This window comes from Seriola dumerili, unplaced genomic scaffold (assembly GCF_002260705.1).
Source record: "Seriola dumerili isolate Sdu_G_001 unplaced genomic scaffold, Sdu_1.0 BDQW01000177.1, whole genome shotgun sequence".
NCBI classification, from domain to species: Eukaryota; Metazoa; Chordata; class Actinopteri; order Carangiformes; family Carangidae; genus Seriola; species Seriola dumerili.
Window position 1 is genome coordinate 614,307 of NW_019174432.1, and position 22,187 is coordinate 636,493.

At 38.0% G+C, this 22,187-nt stretch overlaps 2 protein-coding genes across 2 annotated transcripts; both read right to left on the minus strand.

The window, feature by feature from the left end:
* Nucleotides 1-820: 820 nt before the first annotated feature.
* Nucleotides 821-7,783, minus strand: LOC111227340 (protein NipSnap homolog 1-like). Its single transcript, XM_022752781.1, has 10 exons — nt 7,706-7,783; nt 5,906-6,033; nt 5,203-5,248; nt 4,714-4,808; nt 4,260-4,330; nt 3,896-4,036; nt 3,016-3,047; nt 2,805-2,899; nt 2,433-2,516; nt 821-1,438 (listed from the first exon to the last, which is right to left on the minus strand). The coding sequence occupies exons 1-10, from the start codon at nt 7,780-7,782 to the stop codon at nt 1,374-1,376; spliced, it is 834 nt and encodes a 277-aa protein (XP_022608502.1). The 5' UTR covers nt 7,783; the 3' UTR covers nt 821-1,373.
* Nucleotides 7,784-9,218: 1,435 nt separating this feature from the next.
* On the minus strand, nt 9,219-20,471 carry LOC111227360 (leucine-rich repeat-containing protein 74B-like). The gene is made up of 11 exons (XM_022752812.1): nt 20,384-20,471; nt 20,194-20,294; nt 19,241-19,442; nt 18,468-18,610; nt 16,243-16,375; nt 14,282-14,488; nt 12,205-12,314; nt 11,035-11,150; nt 10,655-10,733; nt 9,632-9,727; nt 9,219-9,532 (listed from the first exon to the last, which is right to left on the minus strand). The coding sequence occupies exons 2-11, from the start codon at nt 20,290-20,292 to the stop codon at nt 9,416-9,418; spliced, it is 1,302 nt and encodes a 433-aa protein (XP_022608533.1). The 5' UTR covers nt 20,293-20,294; nt 20,384-20,471; the 3' UTR covers nt 9,219-9,415.
* Between the last annotated feature and the right edge of the window lie 1,716 nt (nt 20,472-22,187).

Below are 22,187 nucleotides of genomic sequence, written 5' to 3' on the forward strand. Positions count from 1 at the left end.
AGACCTGCCCACTTGCATTTCTAGGGCTGCTGATTTTCTTATTTCTTATTACCTAGTTTTCATCTTACAAACCCAAACTGGGAACGGGTATCACTGTTTTAGACAAATGTATGCTTCAAGCAATCTGGCAAGACTGGTGAAAGCCCTCTACCAAATGTGCAAACAAAGATCCTTAAAGAGATGGTTTGAGGAGTGGAAGAACTTGACTGGCCTCTGACCTCAAATACATTCAGGATGAATTTGAAAGCCGACTGTGAGCCAGTCCTTATCACCCGACATTAGTGGCCGACCTCACAAATGCTCTAGTGGCTGAGTGGGAGAAAATCCCTGCAGCCTGGTTCCAAAATCTATTGGAAATCTTTCACAGAAGAGTGAAAGAGTGGGGGCTGTTATAGCAGCAGATTATTAGGTGTAATTATCAGATGCCCACCATATAGTCTCACCGTACAAAACAGACAAAATAAATATGTTGGAGTAATTATTGATTTGTATATTTTGATTAAGACAAGAGTCTTTTCATTGATGGACTCAATTAGTCAAATCAACATCCTATTAGTTTTTTTTATGTCCATTTTTATCTGGTGTTTTTTCAATTCAACCACTTCTCAGTAATTTTTTTTAATTAGCTTTAATGTCTCTTGTGGAAATGAAGATACCAGGCTCTTGCCATTTAAAATGTAGAGGACTACAACTGCAACTCCCAAGATCCAGTTTGCCTATTCAAACATTTTTTTCTGTGTAAAACTGATGCTGCATTTACAATATGTACAAGGCTACATATTTGTCAACTTTTATTTTGAAAAGATTGGCCACTTCATACTAGGAGGTAGACATATGCTCTATGTAGGCTTCACACATCTTAATCCAAAGTGTAATCAGTGAAATGGTCAGATACTTTATTGATTAAGGTAGTCTAACAAGTTTTATTTGATCAACCATGCATTTTACAGTCACAGTTTTGAAGCTGTGTGTGATCTCATTCAATGCGATTCATATACAATCATAGAAATGCAAGCATAAAATACTAGAGACTATTCTTTCATTGTGAAAAACAAATGCAGGATCCGTTCACAATTCATGCTAAAAAGCTCTACACAATCATAACCTACATTGCACTCGCATATTCCATAAACAGTCAAAATGTGTATTTAATTGGTTTGTCATTCCTTTTTCCACATATTTGACCTAAACTTCTGACAATGTTGTGAAAATATAAAATCAGAAAATGTTCTTGTTCACATACTTGGTAGTTACACAGATCATCCAGCAGACAAAAAGAAATACAATCAGTAAGACCAAGATTCATTCCATGTTGCTCTGGCAGTAGATGAATGAGTTTTTGGTCATTTGGTTGTCTGGTTTCAGTCATCTTCTCATTGTAATGGTGAACTCTTAGTGGGGATCATTATCCTAGACTCCATGCTTCTGATCAAAGGCACTAAGGACAGACAGAGAGAAACATGTTAAAGAGTCAACATTAAACTCTTTGTTAAAATCACACAGACATACTGAAAATTCCCTTTACAAAAACATACTAATAAATAAAACTATAAAATTCACAAGTTACAACTTCATCCCTTTATGATAAGATTATGAAGCCCTCTCTCAAGGAGAAGCGGGACATCTGGTTTATTTCATTGTTTGACATAGGTCAGTACAGTTATTGTAGAGTTAAATTCATTAATGTATCCATTTATATCAGGTTTACTGTTTTCATGTTTTACAATCCCAGATAAAAACTTTTAATGCTGCTAAAACATTTCACTAACTATAAATGCATCATTATGAGTAGAGAAAAAACACTGTGAAAGTTACAGCGCTGTTAATAAGGAGAAAGCGCCTTTTTAATAAACTTATAATGTAAATATCCCCATGCTTACCTGCTCACTCTGCTGCTGTCATATCCTGTCGCTACAAAATTGCGCTTGCCGAACACATTTGTGTTTAATCCACTTGCACGTTCTGTTCCAAATCAGATATGCATTGACCTGTGCTGTTCTCTCATCTGTTGCTCATTACACTTCACAAGGAATTGCAGTCATTGCCGTCATTGCCTTGTACTCTGACACGCTTGCCTTCACATTTCAGAATGAAATCTTAGCTATATTATTTTGTGGCAACCATTTTAACCAACAAAAGTTTACTTTATAAATACTTTATATATTTATTTATATTCTAAATGTTTTGTTGGGAATATTAAACTCTAAAAATGTCATGATAATTGTAGTAGAACTGCTGTCTCAACTTCAAACACCAACTTGATCTGAACAGCAACAGATTTGTGACAAATATATTACATTATGCAACACGAAGAAACTGTACCGTATAATACACAAATGTACATAAAAGTAATTTAATGCAGCACACAGTAGTGACTTAGTGGTAGATTTTTACTTGGGAGTATTTGTGTGGGCAGAGTGTATCTCTCCTACCTGTATAATACACATTTACGTCCCATCCCTCCTTCAGCCAGGCAGAGTTTCTCGTCTCCTCCCGGGACTGGAGGCTTTCATAAGCTGTAAATAAAAAAACACATCAAACCACATGCAGTACATCACATTACATGTGGATGAATTTATATCACTCCAGTAAAACACTCTGCTTCACTGTGGATGCAAAAATGACCTAATAGGTTCATCTCAGTGAGCAGAGTATTATTTAACCGTTACTGAAAGTTACAGCACTTAAACAGGTTAGCGAGTTGTATTATTCTAAAGGCTTGATTAGAACATTCAGCTTTATGGCCTAACGTAAACCTACTTCATTTCAAAATCAACATGCACAATACATGTGTGTATACTCACCCCACAAGTGATGAACGACATACAGGTCACCGATCTGTGAGAAGAACCCGCCCACTGCTTCGCTGTTCTCCTGTCTGTATGTGATTGCCCTCGCCCTGTTGTGAGACATGTCATTTTCAGAGTGTAATAATAACCCAGACACCTTTAACACTTGATACTTACACTGGAAAATGTTCAGGAAACTTTATATCTAAAGTTTGTTAAGCCTTACCAGTGGTTGCCCCATTCAATCATGGTTCCTGGCTGAAAAACATGCAAAGATTTAAACTATTAACATGGTTTAAAACTAATATATCATAGGACACAGCTCATCATACCTTCCCACAGCACAGTTCTTTTACATGTACACACAGACCCTAAATCAATAAAAGTGATTCAACACAGTCAAACCTGTACAACAGCAAATCTTGGCTATTTTAAGACAATCTACAAGGAAAACTGGAGCACATAGATTTTAATCATAGCTATGTTATGAACCACCTCATTAGTTACTCTCCATTTGTGAAAAATCACTCCTCAATACAATGAGACAGTTATGAATAAGTGTAAATAACACAGGCAGTATTGGAAGGGCAAATATTAAAATGGACAAGATGTAAAATATGAGTATGATTGTACAGAACACAATAGGTAACCTGGTTAATGTGCACTGCAATGATGCAGTGAAAATGTGTCCTGTCAGTAGCTGATATAATCTGTAAGTGTTGTGTGTCAGTAAAGACAATAATTGCATCATTCATTCAAATCAAACAAGTAACCTAAAAGTATAAAATGTTAAAATGCCAAAGCTGCAGCATCCATTTGGAGTGTTACCTGTTGTAAAAGCAAAGGTGAGCCCTACACTTTCATACCAATATTAACAATAGTGGCTCTTGAATATACAGTAGACAGTATGGTTCCCACAGTCAATTGATGTGGAAGCTGCCATGCAAAACAAAATGTTATATAATGTGATAAATTGATTTAAAAAAAAAAAAAAAAAGGTTACACAGCTAATTGAAAGTACCTGCACTGTGCAGCTCAAAAATATATGGAATGTTTAAGTACCTAAAAAGTCATGCAAATTTTATATGTGTAATATAGGCAGGTACCTTGAGGTAATAGGTGCGCATTTCATAAAGGTTTGGTCCTTGTCTGGGCAGGGGCTCATTCCAAAAACTAAACTCCAGAAGAAGCTGGTTCCGCCTTGAAATCAACATTTTCGCTCTCTCTTTGCGAAACTCTAAATACTCCTGAGGAAAGATGAAGATGTTTTCAATGAAACAAAGGAATATACAAAGCTATGCTATTTAATACTTTACTTTTACTTTATTACTTACTTTTCTACTACAATTTTGAAAGTCAAGATAAAACTCAAATCAGTTTAAGTTGCACTTTAAATATCAGCTTTTTTTTTTTTTTTAGCATTTCTGCAATGAATGTCCTGTTGTGTAACAAAAGGGGTTTGCAGCAAACCTTGTTATTGTTCAGCTTCTTCAAACATTCAGTCAAGGCTGGGTATCCTCCTTTGTATCGCCATAGATGCACTGCAGAAACAGAACAGCAGATGTCACTGCAACACTGTGTGAGGACTGATGCCACCCACGCAACCAGCACATACAGTACCTCCATCACTGTGTGATCACTTTTTCACTGCCACTGAATGCACTAAAATGTACATTATCCACTGTAAACTATCATATGTAGAGGGAGAAGTGGTGGCAGTGAGTCATCACTGTGTGTTTGTGTGTCTGTACATTTTTCTGTGATGCTCTGCCAAACAATTTACAGCTGAACTGCAGCCATTGATATTAAGTGTTCATGAGGCCTTGATACAGATAAATACAGATACATAAATGACAGAGACTGTGATCAATAAGAGGTAAAACTTGTTGCCATCTTTTCTGTTTAGTGTTACACTGCTGCTTACCAGCTTGATCCTGTTCTCCGTACCAGGTGTTCCAGCTCCCGACCACCTCACATGGGTAGTCCTGGTCCTGATGGAGCCTGTGTTGCACCTCTGCCCTATTGTCAGCATAAAATAATTAAATACAAACTCTTCACATGGACACACATGCACAGACTCTGAATGTGCATGCAGTTATGATAGACTGTCACTTCACCATGATGGCCAACTAGAGGGCACTCACACTGCATAAAGTCTACAATTATCCAAATTTCTATTATACCCCAAAACATTATTCCTATTACCTTATTTTTATGCTAAATTAATCTTATGATTCTGCAAGAATACCATTACAATGGAATAAAGACCGTGTTGTTGATGGGGGAAACCCTAAACTTGTATCATCATCAAAATCTAATTAGTTGGTCCCAATAATTCAAGCAAAGGACTGAAAACATAACTTGATTGGTGGAGCTAATGCAGGGAACCTTTTAAAGAAGTAAACATACTCACTCTAGACTGTTGTAAGCATCCAGGCACTCTGGTTTGACGTTGTGAACTAAAATATAAAGAAGGAGAGCCAGACTTATCAGAAATGGGTGTTTTTTAAAATACAAGCAACAATCAAATTCTTCAACAAAGTAATTTCACACTCCAATTCAGCAAAGACTTCTATATATAAAGATGACTCGCTTTCAATAGGTTATAGGCTACGGCTGATAGAGTGTTCAAATTGAAATCCCTACATGGTGTGATGTACGCCACAAAAAAGATCAAAGCCTGGGGAGAATGAGAGATTTCTCTACAAGAGACAGACACAGTTATCACCACAGACTAAAAAGAAAACCAGACAAATTGTTTGGATGTTGCTTATAAAACTTTACAGACTTGATACCTCATACTATTATAGTATAACTTGTTGCTGCCTGTATGAGATGCATGTATAATAAATAAGTTGTTGTGGCGCAATTCTGTGCTTGTTTTTCTTGTTACTCTTCATTTTCTGAGGTTGCTGAGGCCAGTGTGGATTGAATTTAATTAGCATGATTTATTTTGCCGTTTTCTGCAGAGACAAATGGATGATAAACAGTTGAGACTTGAAACAGCAACCATTTCATTACAATATGATGTAAATGTATCAGATTCACTTGTGTAACCCCATGCTTGAAGGAAAAAAAAGCCCCATTTGCAAGTAAGTAAAAGGTCTTATGCCTACATTGAATTTTATACAGGTTGCTGGTCTCTTTCTTTGACAGCAGGTTGGAGTGGGCATCTTTCCTGGCATCGACTGTGTGCACAAATAGGGAACGAAACCAGCCTTTGTCACCGCTCTCTGAAAACCTCCTACACAGAAACAAGATGAAAGTTTCACAAAGACTCAAAGCAACAATATAGTACAGAGAAGTTGTCGTTATAAAGAAGAAAAACTTTAAAGGAACATGAAGATGTGCGTGACATATGGGCTAAAAGATAGTCATGCTAATATCCTTTGATATTAAAAACATGCATACTGTATGAGTGAGTGGGCTGAACACTGTAGCTTGTGTCTTTGGCATACAACTTCTTTTCACCCACTCTGGAGTGAATAAAAAGGGGAATATCATCTACTTTATGAACTACTGTTACAATCTAAGAGTCTCCAATCAGTACATGAACATGAGTAACTGTCTCAGAGCAGAGAAATGAGACTTATATATGTCATATGTTCAGGCTGTCCTTTCTAGAGCAATTTCAAGGAAAGCATGCTGTAGAAAACTATAATACTAATACCATTATATTAAAGTAAAAGTGAATTATCAATAACTCAAAATCACATAACAGTGCCAAAAATATTACTGGTATTTAAATAAGTTACATATAGGTCATCTTTCCAAAATGTGAGTTCAAAACTTGAAAAAAGAAATACACAAAAAGACATAAAAACTTACAATTGAATGCAAAAATGGACAACTAAAATTTTCCTACCACACTGGCTACAAAAAATATATATGTTCCATCACAGTGTTAAACAGAGATCCCCGATTCAGCTGGACATCTAATCCAAGGCCATTTTACTGACTTTCATTATCATAACTGATAATTTTGAAACAATGTCCATGTCAACATTAACCTCAATTTCAGGATTTTTCACGGGATTTGAACCAAGAACAGCCCAAGGAGAACAGTTGGTATATGCCCACTTATGGATTAGGGAGCTATATTGTGCATATGTTTACTTATATGCAGGACTTTCAAGGCCGTCTGTTAATTCACAAACACTTTCTAAGCCTTTGTTTTATTATTCTAAAATCCACAAACTTTCAAGGTCAGTGGGACGTCTCTTTTGATAACCCCATGGGCCAATGGCTTTAATTGGGAACTATAATTAGAAATGAATTTCCCATGGCACCCTCCCAAAAATAACAACCTTATATTATTAAAAGGAAGCCAAGAACTTATTTTTGAATCAGCCACAGAGAAAATGCATACAATGTGGAGGTACAGATAAATTGTTAACAATGGGTAGTTGCATCTAGTTCAGTTTTACAGGACAAAGTTCAAAGGTCCTGCAAATGATTGAAGCAGATTTAGAAGAATGCCTTGTTGTTGTGTAAATAGTGACCTTGTTTTCTGACGTAAAGGTACCACACAATGTAATATACATACCCATTTAGGCACCTTAGCATTTAGCCAATATCATTAGCAAAATGTGTTACACTTGAGTCAAGAAATAAAATATATAAAGTCACACAGTTGAGAAAATGCTGACGGAAACAAGACGACGGTTAGGAAGCGGTTACAGCAGTTTGGTTTAACGTAAAGTTTGCTGGCTAACGTAAAGCAAACAGAAAAGTTACATTACGTTTCATTTTGCGGGTTAAATTTCAAAAGCTAACTAACTTTAAATTACAGATAGTTCCCGAATAGAATTGAATTGAATTAAATATACTCTTGGCAAAATCACTCAACGAAGCTTCCAAATAACACATTTTAATAAATGCTTAGCTAATGGTACATTTAGAAATAAATTAATTACCTGGTCGCCTGGTGCAGATTCACAGAATACCTGTACAACATCTGTCCTTTAGACCACACTGAAGTAGACGTCGCCATGTTGATCTGCCAAGTAAAAACTTCTCTTGAAACTTAAACACACTGGTCTGGTTAATGTTTACCCCCGTGTCAGTGATGCTTTGGCGTGTTTAATCCAGTTAAAAGTGGGTTAGCTTTAGCCCGCCAGAGATTTAAAAACGCGCGTGACTGAGTGACGCAGTACGTAGTGATCAATACGCACAATCGATCAGACCTGATTAGTTGAGCGTGCTTTTCCCTTTTCCATCATAATGAGAAACTTGACAAAAATTTGATCTGTTTAAAGACTTTTAGATCCTTTACTTAAACCATCAATGTCCTGGCTGATTAAATTTTATGTATAGGATACTGTTTCAGTGGGATGATTTATAGCTATACATATCCTATATACAACTCAATGTTGTTGTTTTATGTGGTTTTTGTATATTTTGCAACTGTGTTGTAACTTTTTATGGCATAGTCATTAATATAATAATAATAATAATAGAAGAAGAAGAAGAAGAAGAAGAAGAATACAATGAAACTATTTAAAATCATTATACACAGCAAAAATACCTTTATTCAATATTTTACTAAAAGTTTAGTCATTTATTGTCATAGAAGTAAAGTATTACAACAAAATGTAGGCCTACATTATCAGAAGTGAAAGAACTCATTATATGATAAAGTGAATATTATTGTAATATTTAATGTTATATCTAACTACAGTTGAGTGCAGGTGGTCGAGTTGTTGAATTGTTGTTTGTTTTTGTGTTTTTATTTGTAATGGAAAATCTTAAACTCTTTCTCTACAAAGGAACTACAACTACAGCCATTCTTCCTTTCCTCATTTAGTTACAGAAAATATAAAACTCAAGTAAAGTACATTGAGTACCTCAACATCGTATTTAAAAACAGTATTAAAAACAATAGTTTAGCTACTTTCCATCCCTGCATTTAAAGATAACATAGGCCAGGCTAATGTAAGTGATATTACCAGATATTCTTGATATTTTTATAAATAATATGAAATAAAATGACTGGGTTGGAGATCCTCTTTGGGTGTGTGTGGGAGGGACACATCTCCAAATGACTGCTTACTGTATCTGACACTATTTGAGTTGTCCGGCTGCAGTAAACAGGTCTCTTATCTAATAGTGACCCATTCTTTCAAATCTGGTTTCTCTATTAGACTAGTCATGCAGTACTTAAATCCTTTTTGTGCAACCCACTTTCAGTTCTTTTCATACACAATGCAGTGCTCTCTGATCCTCTCCATCATTCTACCCACTGACATTATATAACATCAAATCAGATCATACCTAAAATGAATCAAACTCAATACCTGTACCCGTGTTCAATAGCTTTAACAACACTGTATTGCTAATGGCACACAAGCTGTTTATGTAGCGTTTCTTTTAGAAAATGAACAAACTACCTCGGAAATATCTTTATTTTCATTTAACATTGAACCAGTTTTATATATTCAAAATGCATTTTATTCAGAAGGATATGTCTCGTGGATCTTTTTACAGAAATGACAGCTTTTTAAAAGATGATATCCTTGCAGGCATCCGTCCTTTGCTTCATCTGTTGATGAAAACATCCACAGAGCTTTGACAAGACTCCTTCCATCTCTTCTGGCATAAAAGTACAGCAATTACAGTAACGCTTTTCAAGCTTTTGCTTTTCTGAATGTGCCAATTCTGCCCCCATGGTTTATTGTAAGCGCAGGGAATATTTCTTTCACTTTTGTATACAAGTCCTCAAAATCCTGGTTCACCGGGATGCCCTAAAAAGAGTGACACACAGAGTAGCTACTGAATAAGTTTTCCTGCAAAAAGATTTGCAGAAATTCTTACAAAGGTGAAATACAGTATATGTGACTTACAGCAAAGTTTAATGCTTCCATGGCTGAATCTGGGTTTTCCTGTATAGACTTGAGGATACCATAGCACCCAGCACTGAGGATGGGGTTCCTGCCCATCTGGCCAAAGACAAACATTATAAATGTAAGAATATGCCAATAATGTCACAGCAGAGAAAGAGGGTCTTTATTGTGTTGTTGGTTATGCATCTGATGAAATATACTGTTAAGGCTACAATGGCTTTTAAAAATAGGTCCTCATTCTTTGCAGCTTTCTCGAAAATAATTCCTCTATTTGGTGTAGCAAATTATAAAGGAATAGTTCAACATTTTTGCTTTATGGTACAGAGTTAGATGAGGAGATCATGCACCACTCTGTGTGTTAACTGTGGAGCTGGAGCCTGGAGTCAGTTAGCTTGATTTAGCTTAGCAGAAAGACTGGAAACATCTTGCCTGTGTCTGTCCACTGATAGCTTCATATTAATGGTACAGACATGAAAGGGAGTGGTATAATTTTTCTCATCTAACACTCAAATTTCCCAAAATGCAGAACAATTTTTTTTATTCTTAGACGTTTGGCTCATCACCACATTAGTGTAATTTATTGTGTACTCTCCACATAAAATAAACCAAAACAATTGTTTTAAGAAGACTATATGGAGAGGAAAAGAACAGTTGCAATAATTAGATGCCTCTAATGCAGATACAAATTGAACTGTGTCTTTGAACCTTGAAACTTTAAAATAGCTGATCTCATTTTTACATCATGAACTTCCCAGATGAACCTGCTCATTGTAAGATTTTTGGACCTGCATATGCAATCAAACACCCAAACTCCATTTTCAACTCAGGTGAGCACAAGAAAATCAATATCTAATGTTCAGGCTGTAACTTAATTTAGTGTCTTCTCCAGTTGAGATGAGCCCCAGAGAAGCTTTGGTGTTGACATTAAAACAAAGTACAGTGATCCATTTATTTATCCCATTTTATCCACTGATGCCCCCCTTTGCTTTTGAAGCTAGAACCAATCTCTTTTCGACAGCTTACATTCAGGGATTTGATTGTCTTGTTTACTCTGAGGCCCATGGTGAGGCGGATGGCTCCTTCAGGGGGTATTCGGTTGTTACTGTGGCAAGAAACAAATGCAGAAAACAAAAAAAAACAAAAACAAAATGTGTGTTGGAGTGTGAGGGAAGCAATCATAAAGTGTTATTTCTTAAATGGCATTATTCATCCATGGAGCACAAATGTCTGGAAATTTGTGAGGCGAGATTTATTTTGCTTGAGAAGTTAAACGAGATGTCATTTGCTCTCATTCATGACTTAAGATTTAATTATCTAATGTGAAGTTGCTGCCTCCGCCTCTTATAACTCAGTTAGTGTAGACTAATCTGATTATCAGATACCAAGATAACAAAGGCTCATACCTCATATTCAGCTCCTCCAAAATGTTGTTCTCTTTCAGAGCCTGTCCTAAAGCAATGGCTCCTTCTTTACTAAAGCCATTAAATGACAAATCCACTGTTCTGAGTGAAATGTTTCCCTATAAAAACAGAAAAGAATTTGATAAATGGAGATTTAAACAAATGGAAGTTCTCTATTAAGATTAACTAAAGAGCCAAAGACACACCTTAATTTAAAGTGAGCATCTCAGGACATTAATCACTCAAACCTGTCAGTGCATCTTAGAGACAGGCTCCTCTTGACCATCTTGGTTATTCAGATATGGAAAGAAAAAAAGGCTGATACACTTTCCTGCCCTTCCTGTGGTGAGAAGCTTGGTGAATACAAGACCAGGGAGCTGTTTCAAACTGTAGTTTGAGCATGTTAGCCAGGTTATATCATTCTCTACCAAGCTGCATTACTGGATCATCATATACTGTACGAGCTCTGTTTATACTTTCAAACCAGCATCCCCACAAGACATCATGATGTTGACGCTTTCACTAATGTTGCTGTGGGAAATCTCGATGGCTAATCCAAAACTCTTTGCCAATTCACCTTTCAATAGAAAATACCTTATGTTCTGTACAGTATATGGCCAGAGGTGTGTGGACATGGCTGTCCACCTATCCAGCTGCTTTTAGGTACTTTTGTCTGGAGCTGTTTTTCACGGCCCCTTAGTTTCAATCAAGGAACCCTTAAAACTACAGCATGCAAGCATAATTTAGTCAATAGCAGACTTCCAACTTTACGGCACCTTTAGGATGAACTGGAATGCTGACTGCAAGCCAGGCCTTATCGGCCAACATCGCTGTTGGACCTCAGTGATGCTATTGTGGCCAAATTTAAGAGAGGAGTTTTAGTCATTTTAGTTTTAGAGTATGAGTTGAGACTGTTAATGCTGAAAGTTTTAGTATGAGATGTTTAACAATCACATGTGGTTGTCAAAACAAATTCAGTTTTATAAGTGCTATATTAGGTGTGTCAATCTGACATGAGCAATGTTTTTTTGATTCTTTCTTTCTGAATATTGAAGAGCAAAAAACAAAAAGTATCCTGGTCTTATCTTTCTCTGTATTACATAGATCTTCTTTTGTCTTACATGAGTTCAAAAACTAATATATTGTTCAAACACTGATTTCTAGGAGCATTACCCCGAGGCCATTGGCTAACATCACAGCTCCTCTCCCTCTAATGCCGTTCCAGGCCAGACTTAGTGATCTCAACCCCGTGTTCTCTGACAGAGAGTCTCCGAGGATTTGCCCTTAGGAGTGAGAGAAAGAAATAAGAAAACTTATTGGCAGAATGACAAAATTAAATCACAATTTAAAAAAGTTTTTATCATTGCATATTGATCATTTGTAAAAAACCAAGAATGTCAAATTTCCCCCAAAATGGCAATAGTATAGTATAGTATAATCATTGTTATATTCAGTGTTAATCATTGTTTAAATATTTTAGTGGTAAGAAAGCGTACCTGGAAGTGCTTTTTAAAGTCAATCACACAAATAACCACTTCTGTGCTCTTTAGGTGCCAGTTATCATATCTGCAGTAAATTCCACTGAGATGGCGTGATTGTGTGTTTCATGGCATAAAAGCACTAGTGAGTGAGGACCATAGAGGCTGAGACCTTAGAGAGAAAGATCCCCATCATCATCTCAAACCACTTTATCACAGGGATAAGACAGTGCATGGCACTCAGTGGCTCATAATCATAGAAAAAGACGCTCTTACTGTGCTTGGCTGAAAAAGCAATAACATCATAGCATGAATGTCAGAGTGTTTGAGTGGTATACTTTCTCTCAGGGACCTGCTATATGGAAGAGTGCTCTCAAATCGCACAAGGATGTCCTTTGATATTTCAGCAGGGGAGAAAACAGAATTGAATATGTGGGGATGAATCATAGCCGCGCGCATGGCAATGAGACATGGTGTTGTCCCCTTTCCTACAGAAAGATTTATTTTCAATTACCTACATCAGATGCTCAGTGTATCCTGGTCTGCCATTCTTCCGCAAGGTGCCTGTCAGAAAGCTCATCCGCATGATAATTGAAAGAGGTTTTAATGAAGGCGAAACGTTCTTGACCTTTGAATGCCACAGTCTGCTGCTGCCTGCTGTCCTGCAACTGCTTAGAGATAAGGCTACATCATCACAGCAAACTCTTAGTGGGTTTTATGAGAATGGATTTCCAAAGAAAATCCTATAATAGTCGATACCAGTAATTGCATACAGTCATAATGTTAAATGAATCTGCACTCCTCACAGTTATTGGTCAGTTTAAAGGGATTTATTGTATATTCAATAATGATTTAATAAGGCAGAAAAACAGCACTTTATATTCACCTATACAGCTGCTTTCAACAACTACTGCTACTATGTGTGAACAAAAGAACATATAAGTTAATTAAAAGATTCTGCTAGGCTGAAATGTGCTGTTTTTTAACTTCAGTAGATGGAAAATTTATGAATTATGTCCAAGTGAAAAATATTTAAGAATAATTGCAGTATCCTGAGATCATTACAGAAACGACTTTATATACAGTCTGACTTATACTATATGACCAAAGGTATCTGAACTTTATTACTGTATGCATATCTGTCCATATATTTTGGTGTACTTTTGTTCTGGTGCTGTTAAGGCAAATCTTAATGATGCAGCAAACAATGATATTTCAGACAATAGCGTGCCTCCAAATTTGTCACAACAGTCTTGAAGTTTTAAAGCGGGACCCCTGACCTCCAACACCTTCAGGATGAACTGCAGCCGAGCTGAAACCAGAGGTGGTGGAGGGCCTTTAAACAGCACCAGAGCTGCACAACAACATGTCCACATGCTTTGTTTGGCTGTCCATATACTTTTGGCCACATAGTTTATACGTCAGAATGCAGTTTTTTGTTATCTTTTTTGGCACAAATCAACAACAAAAAAATCTGTCTGAGAGAGAGACAGCTCTGCCTAAAGAAACTGGACCCATTGACACCTCATTACTCACACCTCTTCTAATGTTGTTTGCTATTTATTGATGCCGCATGTAATTTTTGGGTCCTGAAGTTCAGTTATCTGGTGCTGCTGATGGGAAAAAGTTTCGAAAATATGTAACCACGGTGCAAACCTTCAATATCAACCCAATAAAAATGGCAGCCATGGGTACTGTTTCATTCTTTGAAAGGGTAGAGCCTCACAGAAAGTATGAGACCTTTTACTGTGTATATCTAATTGATTTGCTACCTGCGCGCTCTCCCAGAGCATTGTGGCTGATGTCGAGGTGCTGCAGCCTGGTGTTGGTGATGAGAGCCGGGCCGAGGTGTTCGGTAGACCGGTCTGTGAAATGGTTTCCCGACAGATTCAGGCTCACCAGGGTGCTGTTCTCCTTAAGCATCCCAGCTATGGCTCTGGCCCCGTAATCCCCAAGATTGTTGTCGGATAGGTCCACCTCTGGGATTGACACACAAACACACGCGGGTCAGAGGTCATGTATGGTGGAAAGAGGACAGTCAAAAAACCCATTATGTGTCAGGAAAAGTTTATGTATTTTCCATGATCTCATTCTACTGTAAATCAGTTGAGGAACATGTGCTGGTAGTCTGACAACTCCTGAAAAGAAACATCCAAAATGAATCCCATCCCTTTCTTCAATTTAAGGTTCAGCATTATCTAAAGGCTCTGGATATTGTCAGACATACTTCTCACTCATCACTTCTTCTTTGAGAAAATGCCCTTGGGGAAGAAATATAGAAAACTTCATTTGAATTCTAGACCAGTTCAAAAGATGTTTTACTCTTTAATTGCAAACCAAAGGTCACACCTGCCATTTTTAGCTGCGCTGTTAGCGTGTCTCTGTAGCGATATCAGCCTGTCAGTCGCTCCATCACTTTGGTCCAGGCTGAAATACCTCAACAGCTATTGCATGGATTGCCATGACGTGTTGTATGGACGTTCATGGTCCCTTGAGGATGAATCTACTGACTTTGGCGATCCTCTGACCTTTTCTTCAAATGCCACCAGCAGGTTGGTATTTTTGGCTTTTGCTGAAATAATGTGATAATTGCATTGCTCCCAAATGACAAATCCTATTGATTTTGGTGATTCCCAGAGTTTTCCACCACGTGGTTGACATTTGTGGGTGTGAATGAAATCTTGTGGTTCCCAACCTTTTCCAAGTCATGGCCCACTTGAAAATCTCAAAAATGTTTGCGGCCCACATCTGACCTGATAAACAACACGGACGCTAAATAATACATTCTCAGAGCACTTTTTATTTTAATGACGATCAAATATTCAGGATTAAACTGAAAGCAAGGAAAGCTCAATTTTTCTTTTTTGTTTAACGGGGAAGAGATCACTTCTGTCTCTTGACTCTCTTTCTCATTAATTCATCCTGTTGCCATCAGCTAACCATTTTGATACTCCAGTTTTTGCCAAGGATGTAATCCTTTAGTGCAGAATCAGACTGAGATAGCAAACGAGTGGTACGCCCAGCGACAACATAAAAGTTCCCATGATTGGCTTATCACATCATAATGTAATAATCTTAATTTGAGGAAAAAAGAGCAATGTAGGGTTTGTTTTCAATGTTTTCTTCGTTTTAAAACATTTTTTTATAATTACATCTTTTCACCAAAATTGTACTATTTTGCAAATGATTTGTCGGCCCACTTGCAATACCTTCATGGCCCACCAGTGGGCCCAAACCCACAAGTTGGGAACCACTGTATTAGACCATCAGATAAATTGTCATGCAATCTGGAAAAGACATTATCGTCTGACAACTTTTGTTGTAATTCTCATAATGTTATCGAATCCTTTTATTTTATTGTGTAATTGTTCATTTAAAATGAAATTCAGTGTTTGCTAATGTCTACATTGGCAACTAATTTGTTATACTGGATATTCCTAAAGTTGGATTACTCCTGAAAGTTGAATAGTGGTGCATGATGGAAGAGCCTGCATGACTCACAGGAGTCATTCTCCATAGATTGCCCTATAGGTTCCTGAACTGCACATATGACTGACATTTAAAAAATATTAAACAGGGACCCAGATGTTAAATCGTGTGCTGTGGCATATAATTGAGGTGAGTGTGGCTCACGAGTGGGAGTGCAGGTGGCTCTTTTGCAAGAGAGAGGTGAGACAGAGTAAGGGAAAAGGAAGAAAAAATGTGTGCATGCTTGAGTGCCCAGTGAAACCACCTGTAATGTAACAATTTTCCTTCAACATCTTGGCCATAGCAGCTCCGCCCATTCCTTCCATCCAATTATCTCGCAGGTTCAGCCTCAGTATTGAAGTGTTGGTTACCAGGGGAACCGCCAGTGCTTTGGTGCCCTGCAAACACACAACCAATGCCTTTCCTCAAAGTGAAATTCTTCTGTTTGTTCACTGCAGCATGTTTTCTTATCTGTATTCCAGTTAAAAGAGTAGATGTACTGATGCAGGTGGGCAGAGAGAAAGACAGGGAGAGAGGAATATCAAACCTGTGTGAGACAAATGAAGCAGAAGGGGAGCCGTGTGGAGGCGTGGGTCAGAAATGAAGCTCGCAGAACATGAAAATTATAGTTTCCAGCACGGCTAATGAGAAAGTTGAGTGCGTGAAGCCTTATGCTAACTTGATCTTTAGAAAAAGGAGAGCAGAAACAACCCCCATCAGAGGATGGTGTGTTTAAATGCACGTAGAGTATCTTTCCGTATGATTTGAGAAGCCTATCGTTCTGCAAAACATTAAATAAATAACCTTTTTGCTGCTGCACTTAGTTTCTTTACTTCTACCCTTTATGATTGACAGATGAAGATTTATTCAAAATCCAATTTAATCTGCCTGAATAATGTTACTGAGGCCAAAACCCTGGGAAATGGCTTGTTAAGGAATGGATTTACTTTTTACAACTTTAATTTACAGCGTCATGGACCAGTGAAAGTCTGTAAAAATGTCAAACTGTGTTGCTAAGAGCTCCAGGCAATGCATTTTTCTCATTTGCAGAGGACGTACTCTCCTGTCAGTCACAGATGTACAACTGCAGAGCAATTTTAAATTGATTAACTGTTAAAAATGTGTTTATTTGTTGCTGACATGTGGGTTAAAATTAGCTAAAGTTAACTGTAGAAATGTACTAGATATATGTTTTTTCTGGAATATATGACTTAAATGTAACATGTAAACCCGCCAAAAGCCTCTTTGATTATTGTCTTTGTAGATCTGTATCTGTGTACACCCATCACACACAAAATCAAGCTGGTTTTAGTGTTGTGGTTGATCGATGTCTATATATTGATGTTTATATATATATGTAGACTGCATAAGTCTAGCCCATTATGTAGATCTTACCAGTACACATTCAAGTGGAGAGTCCTTCACCTCTTCAAAGAGAGTGGTGGCTGCTTGTATTGATTTATACTCGGAGAGAGATCATTATGCAGATCTAAATTCTCATTTACATCTGGGGGAATGTTCTTTGTTCTTGTTTTTGTTCCTAAATGAAAGCAAATCCTTTTCACCTTTTGCCCCATGTAAATGTAGCTTTATTATATGGTCCTGTTGAGTATCAGCTATAATGGCAATATTGTGTCTACATGTTTTTGTTCTCATATAACCCAATATACAGTACGTATGTGTGTTGATCTATTTCCTAAGAAAGAATTGAAAACTCCTTCAAGCTCACTTCAAACTTAACACAGTGCTCCCCAGACTTTCTCATGATCAGTGCAGTCCCCTGGAGGAGAATGTGACTTTGAATTAATGAGTCACTCACTGAACAAAGGTCTTGGGCTGATGTGAAATAGCGTTAGAGTCTAATCTTATTGAACATGTCCAGCATTCACTCATGGACCTTTTAATCGCATGTGGTATGTGAGGACATCTCTACATGGAGGTTCAAACATTTGTGGCTCTTATACAAGAAAGCTGCCCCCCCCCCCAAGGTGAAACAGGGGAACAGGTGAATGAAAAGGGAAAAAGGTCTCTTACATGCTGTGAAGCTGAGACAAACAGACAGTCTAAGGCAATGTATGAAAATGATTTGGCTTGGATATTTCAATATTTCATTTTTAATTAAGCATCCCCAGTGTTATTAATATTTTCTTTTGCGTCTTCCCTTGAGAACTTATTGAGACTGATATATGATTTTTTTTTTTGCCACTTGGGGGCAGCGGAAACAAACTGTAAACACAACATTAATCTGTCATCAGGTTTTAACTTGGCTGGAGCAATAATGTCATTCATTTGGAGTCATATTGCCTCTCCTTTACCTCTTTGTCAAACACTACCGTCAATCATTTTTTAGATAAACCAGTTTTTCTTCTCAGTAATCAGGTATTATTGTCACTACATGAACAAACTTTCTCCCAAACCTACCTACCCCAATTCCACTTCCCTCTCCTTCTAATAATTTTCATACAGTCCCTAACTTATGATTAAAAGTACCTGAGGCCCAAGTCCATAATGCGCCATGGACAGCTCGCTATCTCTAATGTGCCGCAGGAAGGAAGAGGCAGGCACGACCTGTAACCTTTCACACGCCTCCATGTAGTATGTCTGCCCCGTCGGGTCGTATGCCTCCTCCGTACCTGCAACATAAACAAAGACACTGGCTGGAGTGTGTTTGTCTGGATCGCTCGCTTTCAATATCTTTTTTTGAATAAAAGGGAGAGATGTGGTAGTTTCCCCCGGAGGAGGACCTTTAAAGTGTGATATTGAAAACTCCCTTGTGGCTGATTTCGCCCTGTCGGGGGGGGGGGGGGGGGGGGCTCATTCATACCAGATGGTTTTCACTTCTGGTGAAAAAGGAATTCTGACACAAGGACTGAGATGAAATCATTAAGATGCAGAACAGGGTTCTGCATGTGTGGGCGGGCGTGTGGAGGAGTTTCTGTTTTGTTTGGTTTTTTTTCTTTTTTTCCTTTTTCTGAAATCATTTAGAGAGTAATGATGAGAAGACAGTAGGGAAAAGATTAACAGATGGGGTGAGTTTTGCCTTATCAATGAATGTTCTCCTCCAGATCAAATTAAAACTCACTATCAAAATACTTTGTGAGCCTAGTGTAAAATTTTATGTCAGACAGAAAATAACAGGATGAAATTACTTAAGCCATTTCCCCATTTTTTTTTCAAAGAGGGAACATCACACCCACAAAATCTAATAACTTTCCCAGCCAATTTATCTCCTTTTTTCTATCTAAAATCAACTTTCTCTATACCTTCCAGCTCCAAATCTGTGTCGCAGTCCTCGTCAGAGATCACAAACTCCTCTCCTCCCAGCTCCTCCTCCTCCTCCTCCTCCTCCTCCTCCTCCTCTTTCTCTTCACCCTCTCTTTCACCTCTGTCTAGCACATTCCCATCAGAGCTTGAGCGTTGGTCCTTTGGCCCACGCACGTCGACCTCTGTCCGGCTCGCTCCTCGCTGGGTGGAGAATGAGAAAGTAAGACGTCGTGACTCGTCAAAGCTGGCTGCTGTTGGCAGTCTGAGTGAGGAGATTTGATGGCTGCGCTCGGTTTGCCAGGAGAATAAAAAAAAAACGATATCTACACTTTGGACAACTGAGTCCATCAGTGTGCATCAACCATTTCAGCTTGTCTCTTTAAGCTATCTTCCCGTCCTCCCAGTCTTTGTAATGACCCCACCCCACCTCCCTTTAACCCCTTGAACCAGAAGCTGTTTTAGCTGTCTCTCACTCCTTTTATTTGTGATGTGTCACAAGTCAGCCATGTCATACATTGTTATTTACAGGAGTCAATAGGCTACTCAGAAATACCATTATTTGGCATGTGAGTGATACTGCACATATTATTATTATTATATTCCAGGGCACTAAAAAAAGCCTAATTAAAACAGGCTGTCAGGGTGAGACTCATGTGAGAACAAAGGTCAAAGGAGAGGTCCTAACATAAAAGGAACTAGCAGTTCATTAGCCTGTATTTTTCAAGCCTGTTTCTGTTGAGTGTATATGCTCAGACATACCAGGAGATGAGATGATGTTGAGGTTAAGACCCCCTCTCTAAAACCAAATACACCCTCTGCTGATCTTATTCAGTCTCACAATCCTCAAAAGTTTGCTTCTGAAAAGTTCTGCATGCCTTCACCTGCCTACCTGGTTAATCACACTTCCTTTGCTCAAGAGTTTTGAGACTTGGCTGGACGGTCAGCTTCCTACCTCCCCCAGCTGCAGCTTCTCACTTTCTGTTTCTGCGTCATCGTCTTCCAGCACAGACGGCAGCAGCGTCTCCTTGGCCAACTTCTTCCCATGAACCATGACTTTGACACAGAGGAATGGTGATATTAATACTGAGGAAGATAGATATGTATTTTGCTGCTTTTCTGCATAAATCAGTTTCTAATTTTACCTTCTTTTTTTGGTTGTTTGTTTTTAGATCCAACCTGCCGGTAAAATATCTGTGCTGTTGAGTGAAATCACTGCACTGTATTTGACCAGCAGCCAGTGCAGTGTGTGTTCATGCAACCTATCTTGCTCTATAGGGAGGGTCAAACTCTTTGGGCTAATTAGAAAGGCCACAGCCTGACTAACTGACAGCCAGTTACCAATCAGAGTCGTCCTGTAAAGTAAACGTATAAAGTGTACGTTTGCATGGCTTGTTTTGTTGACAGGTTGCCATGGCACCGAGAGGCATCTCTGTACTCTGAGTGCTGACTCTCTGAGCCATGACAACTAGCACTTACAAAGACAGGAAGAGGAGGGGGAAGCATCTGGCTTGTTTGCTGCCACTCTTTTTTTCAGGGCAAAAGCTCTTCATCAACACATAAATCCGACCTTCAAAGTAAAATGCTTTGACCTTAAACAAGTCCCACTGCAGGAATAAACTTTTCCATTCTGACTTACTTCTTCTATAAACAAGAAAAAAAAACCAAACCAAGCAGCTGTGTTGACATATTCTGTAAATGTTTCTCTTTATTTGTAAGTAAATGCAAAGTCCTTGCAGTTGATGCATTAAAATGGAATATCCTCGATCAATTACACAACAAAGGTCATTATAGCAGAGGCTGATTGGATCAGAGTTGTTAATAGCAGCAGCAATATGCAAACACAGAAAAAAAGAAACCCCTCAAGAAAGTTTTGAAGCATCCAAAGCCCATGTGAGAAAGGCCGGACCTCACGATACAGTCTCACTGACTGACACAGTGCTGGTAAATAGACAGAGCTTTTTTTTTTTTTCTTTTTTTTTTTTTTTTAAATATGAACAGGAGACAGAAGATCACCATGCATTTATTTAATGCTGCTGTTTTATCCCCATACCTAAAGGATATGAGAGACACCATATAGAATAGGCCTTTTTTTTGTTATTTTTAAATCAAGCAGAATCATAGTGCTCATTTACATAATCAAAATACATTCTTAGAAAAGATCAAAGTGGTACTCTTTATATTTTATACTTTGTCTTTGAATATATATATATATAGAAGCTATATATAGAAGCTATATCTCGTATCAATTGTTTTCCTGTTGCACATTTTACATCACAGACATTTTCTTGACAGCTCTCATTCCAATTAAACTCAATCTGTTTGAACAAATTATACAGAGGAGACATTCATCCAGAATGAGCAACAATGGGGACAATGGGGACGTGCCCATTTTCTCCCAGAAGTAAAAACAGTTGACTCAGAAAAGAAACAACAACCAGAAAAACAAATATATTCTCAGCAGATGTTTGGGATGTCACATTGAAACCTGCTAATCATGCTTGACAGCTATCTTTAATTTGAATCAAAGACAAAGAAAGGGAACAAACAAGACTCAAGAAGTTGACAAGAAAAGCCACAGGTTACTGCAGAGAGAGGGTGTCAATAAACAATGGAGCCCCTGCACAAATATATTCAAATTACAACCCTGACTCATTGGAAAGCGGCAAATGACCACAGCGGCAGCGCCCTCGTCTCTCGTCTCCGGATGAAAAAACTTCACTGGAACTTGTAACAATAGGACTGAACTGCTGAGATCAAAACTCAAAGCCATGTGGCCATGTGTTTCCTGTTAGAAAAACACCATCTGTCAGATTAGATTTTGCAGGCTTGTGTGAATTGCAGAGAAGCTAATTCATACTCATTTTAAAATCTGACCACTTTGACAAGGTAACAGACAACAAGCAGAAACATACACCTGAGCACATGCATGTTTACACCCACTCATAC

What these genes read in the sequence shown, in the direction of transcription:
- LOC111227340 (XM_022752781.1), bottom strand. Translation starts at nt 7,782, where the DNA reads ATGGCGACGTCTACTTCAGTGTGGTCTAAAGGACAGATGTTGTACAGG. An exon ending in AGAAGCTGAACAATAACAAG is followed by an intron (nt 4,037 to 4,259) that starts GTTTGCTGCAAA and finishes ATCTTTCCTCAG; the next exon opens with GAGTATTTAGAGTTTCGCAA. An exon ending in ATTGAATGGGGCAACCACTG is followed by an intron (nt 2,900 to 3,015) that starts GTAAGGCTTAAC and finishes GTCTCACAACAG; the next exon opens with GGCGAGGGCAATCACATACA.
- LOC111227360 (XM_022752812.1), bottom strand. Translation starts at nt 20,292, where the DNA reads ATGGTTCATGGGAAGAAGTTGGCCAAGGAGACGCTGCTGCCGTCTGTG. An exon ending in AGAAGCTGCAGCTGGGGGAG is followed by an intron (nt 19,443 to 20,193) that starts GTAGGAAGCTGA and finishes TTCTCCACCCAG; the next exon opens with CGAGGAGCGAGCCGGACAGA. An exon ending in ATTATGGACTTGGGCCTCAG is followed by an intron (nt 16,376 to 18,467) that starts GTACTTTTAATC and finishes GTGTGTTTGCAG; the next exon opens with GGCACCAAAGCACTGGCGGT.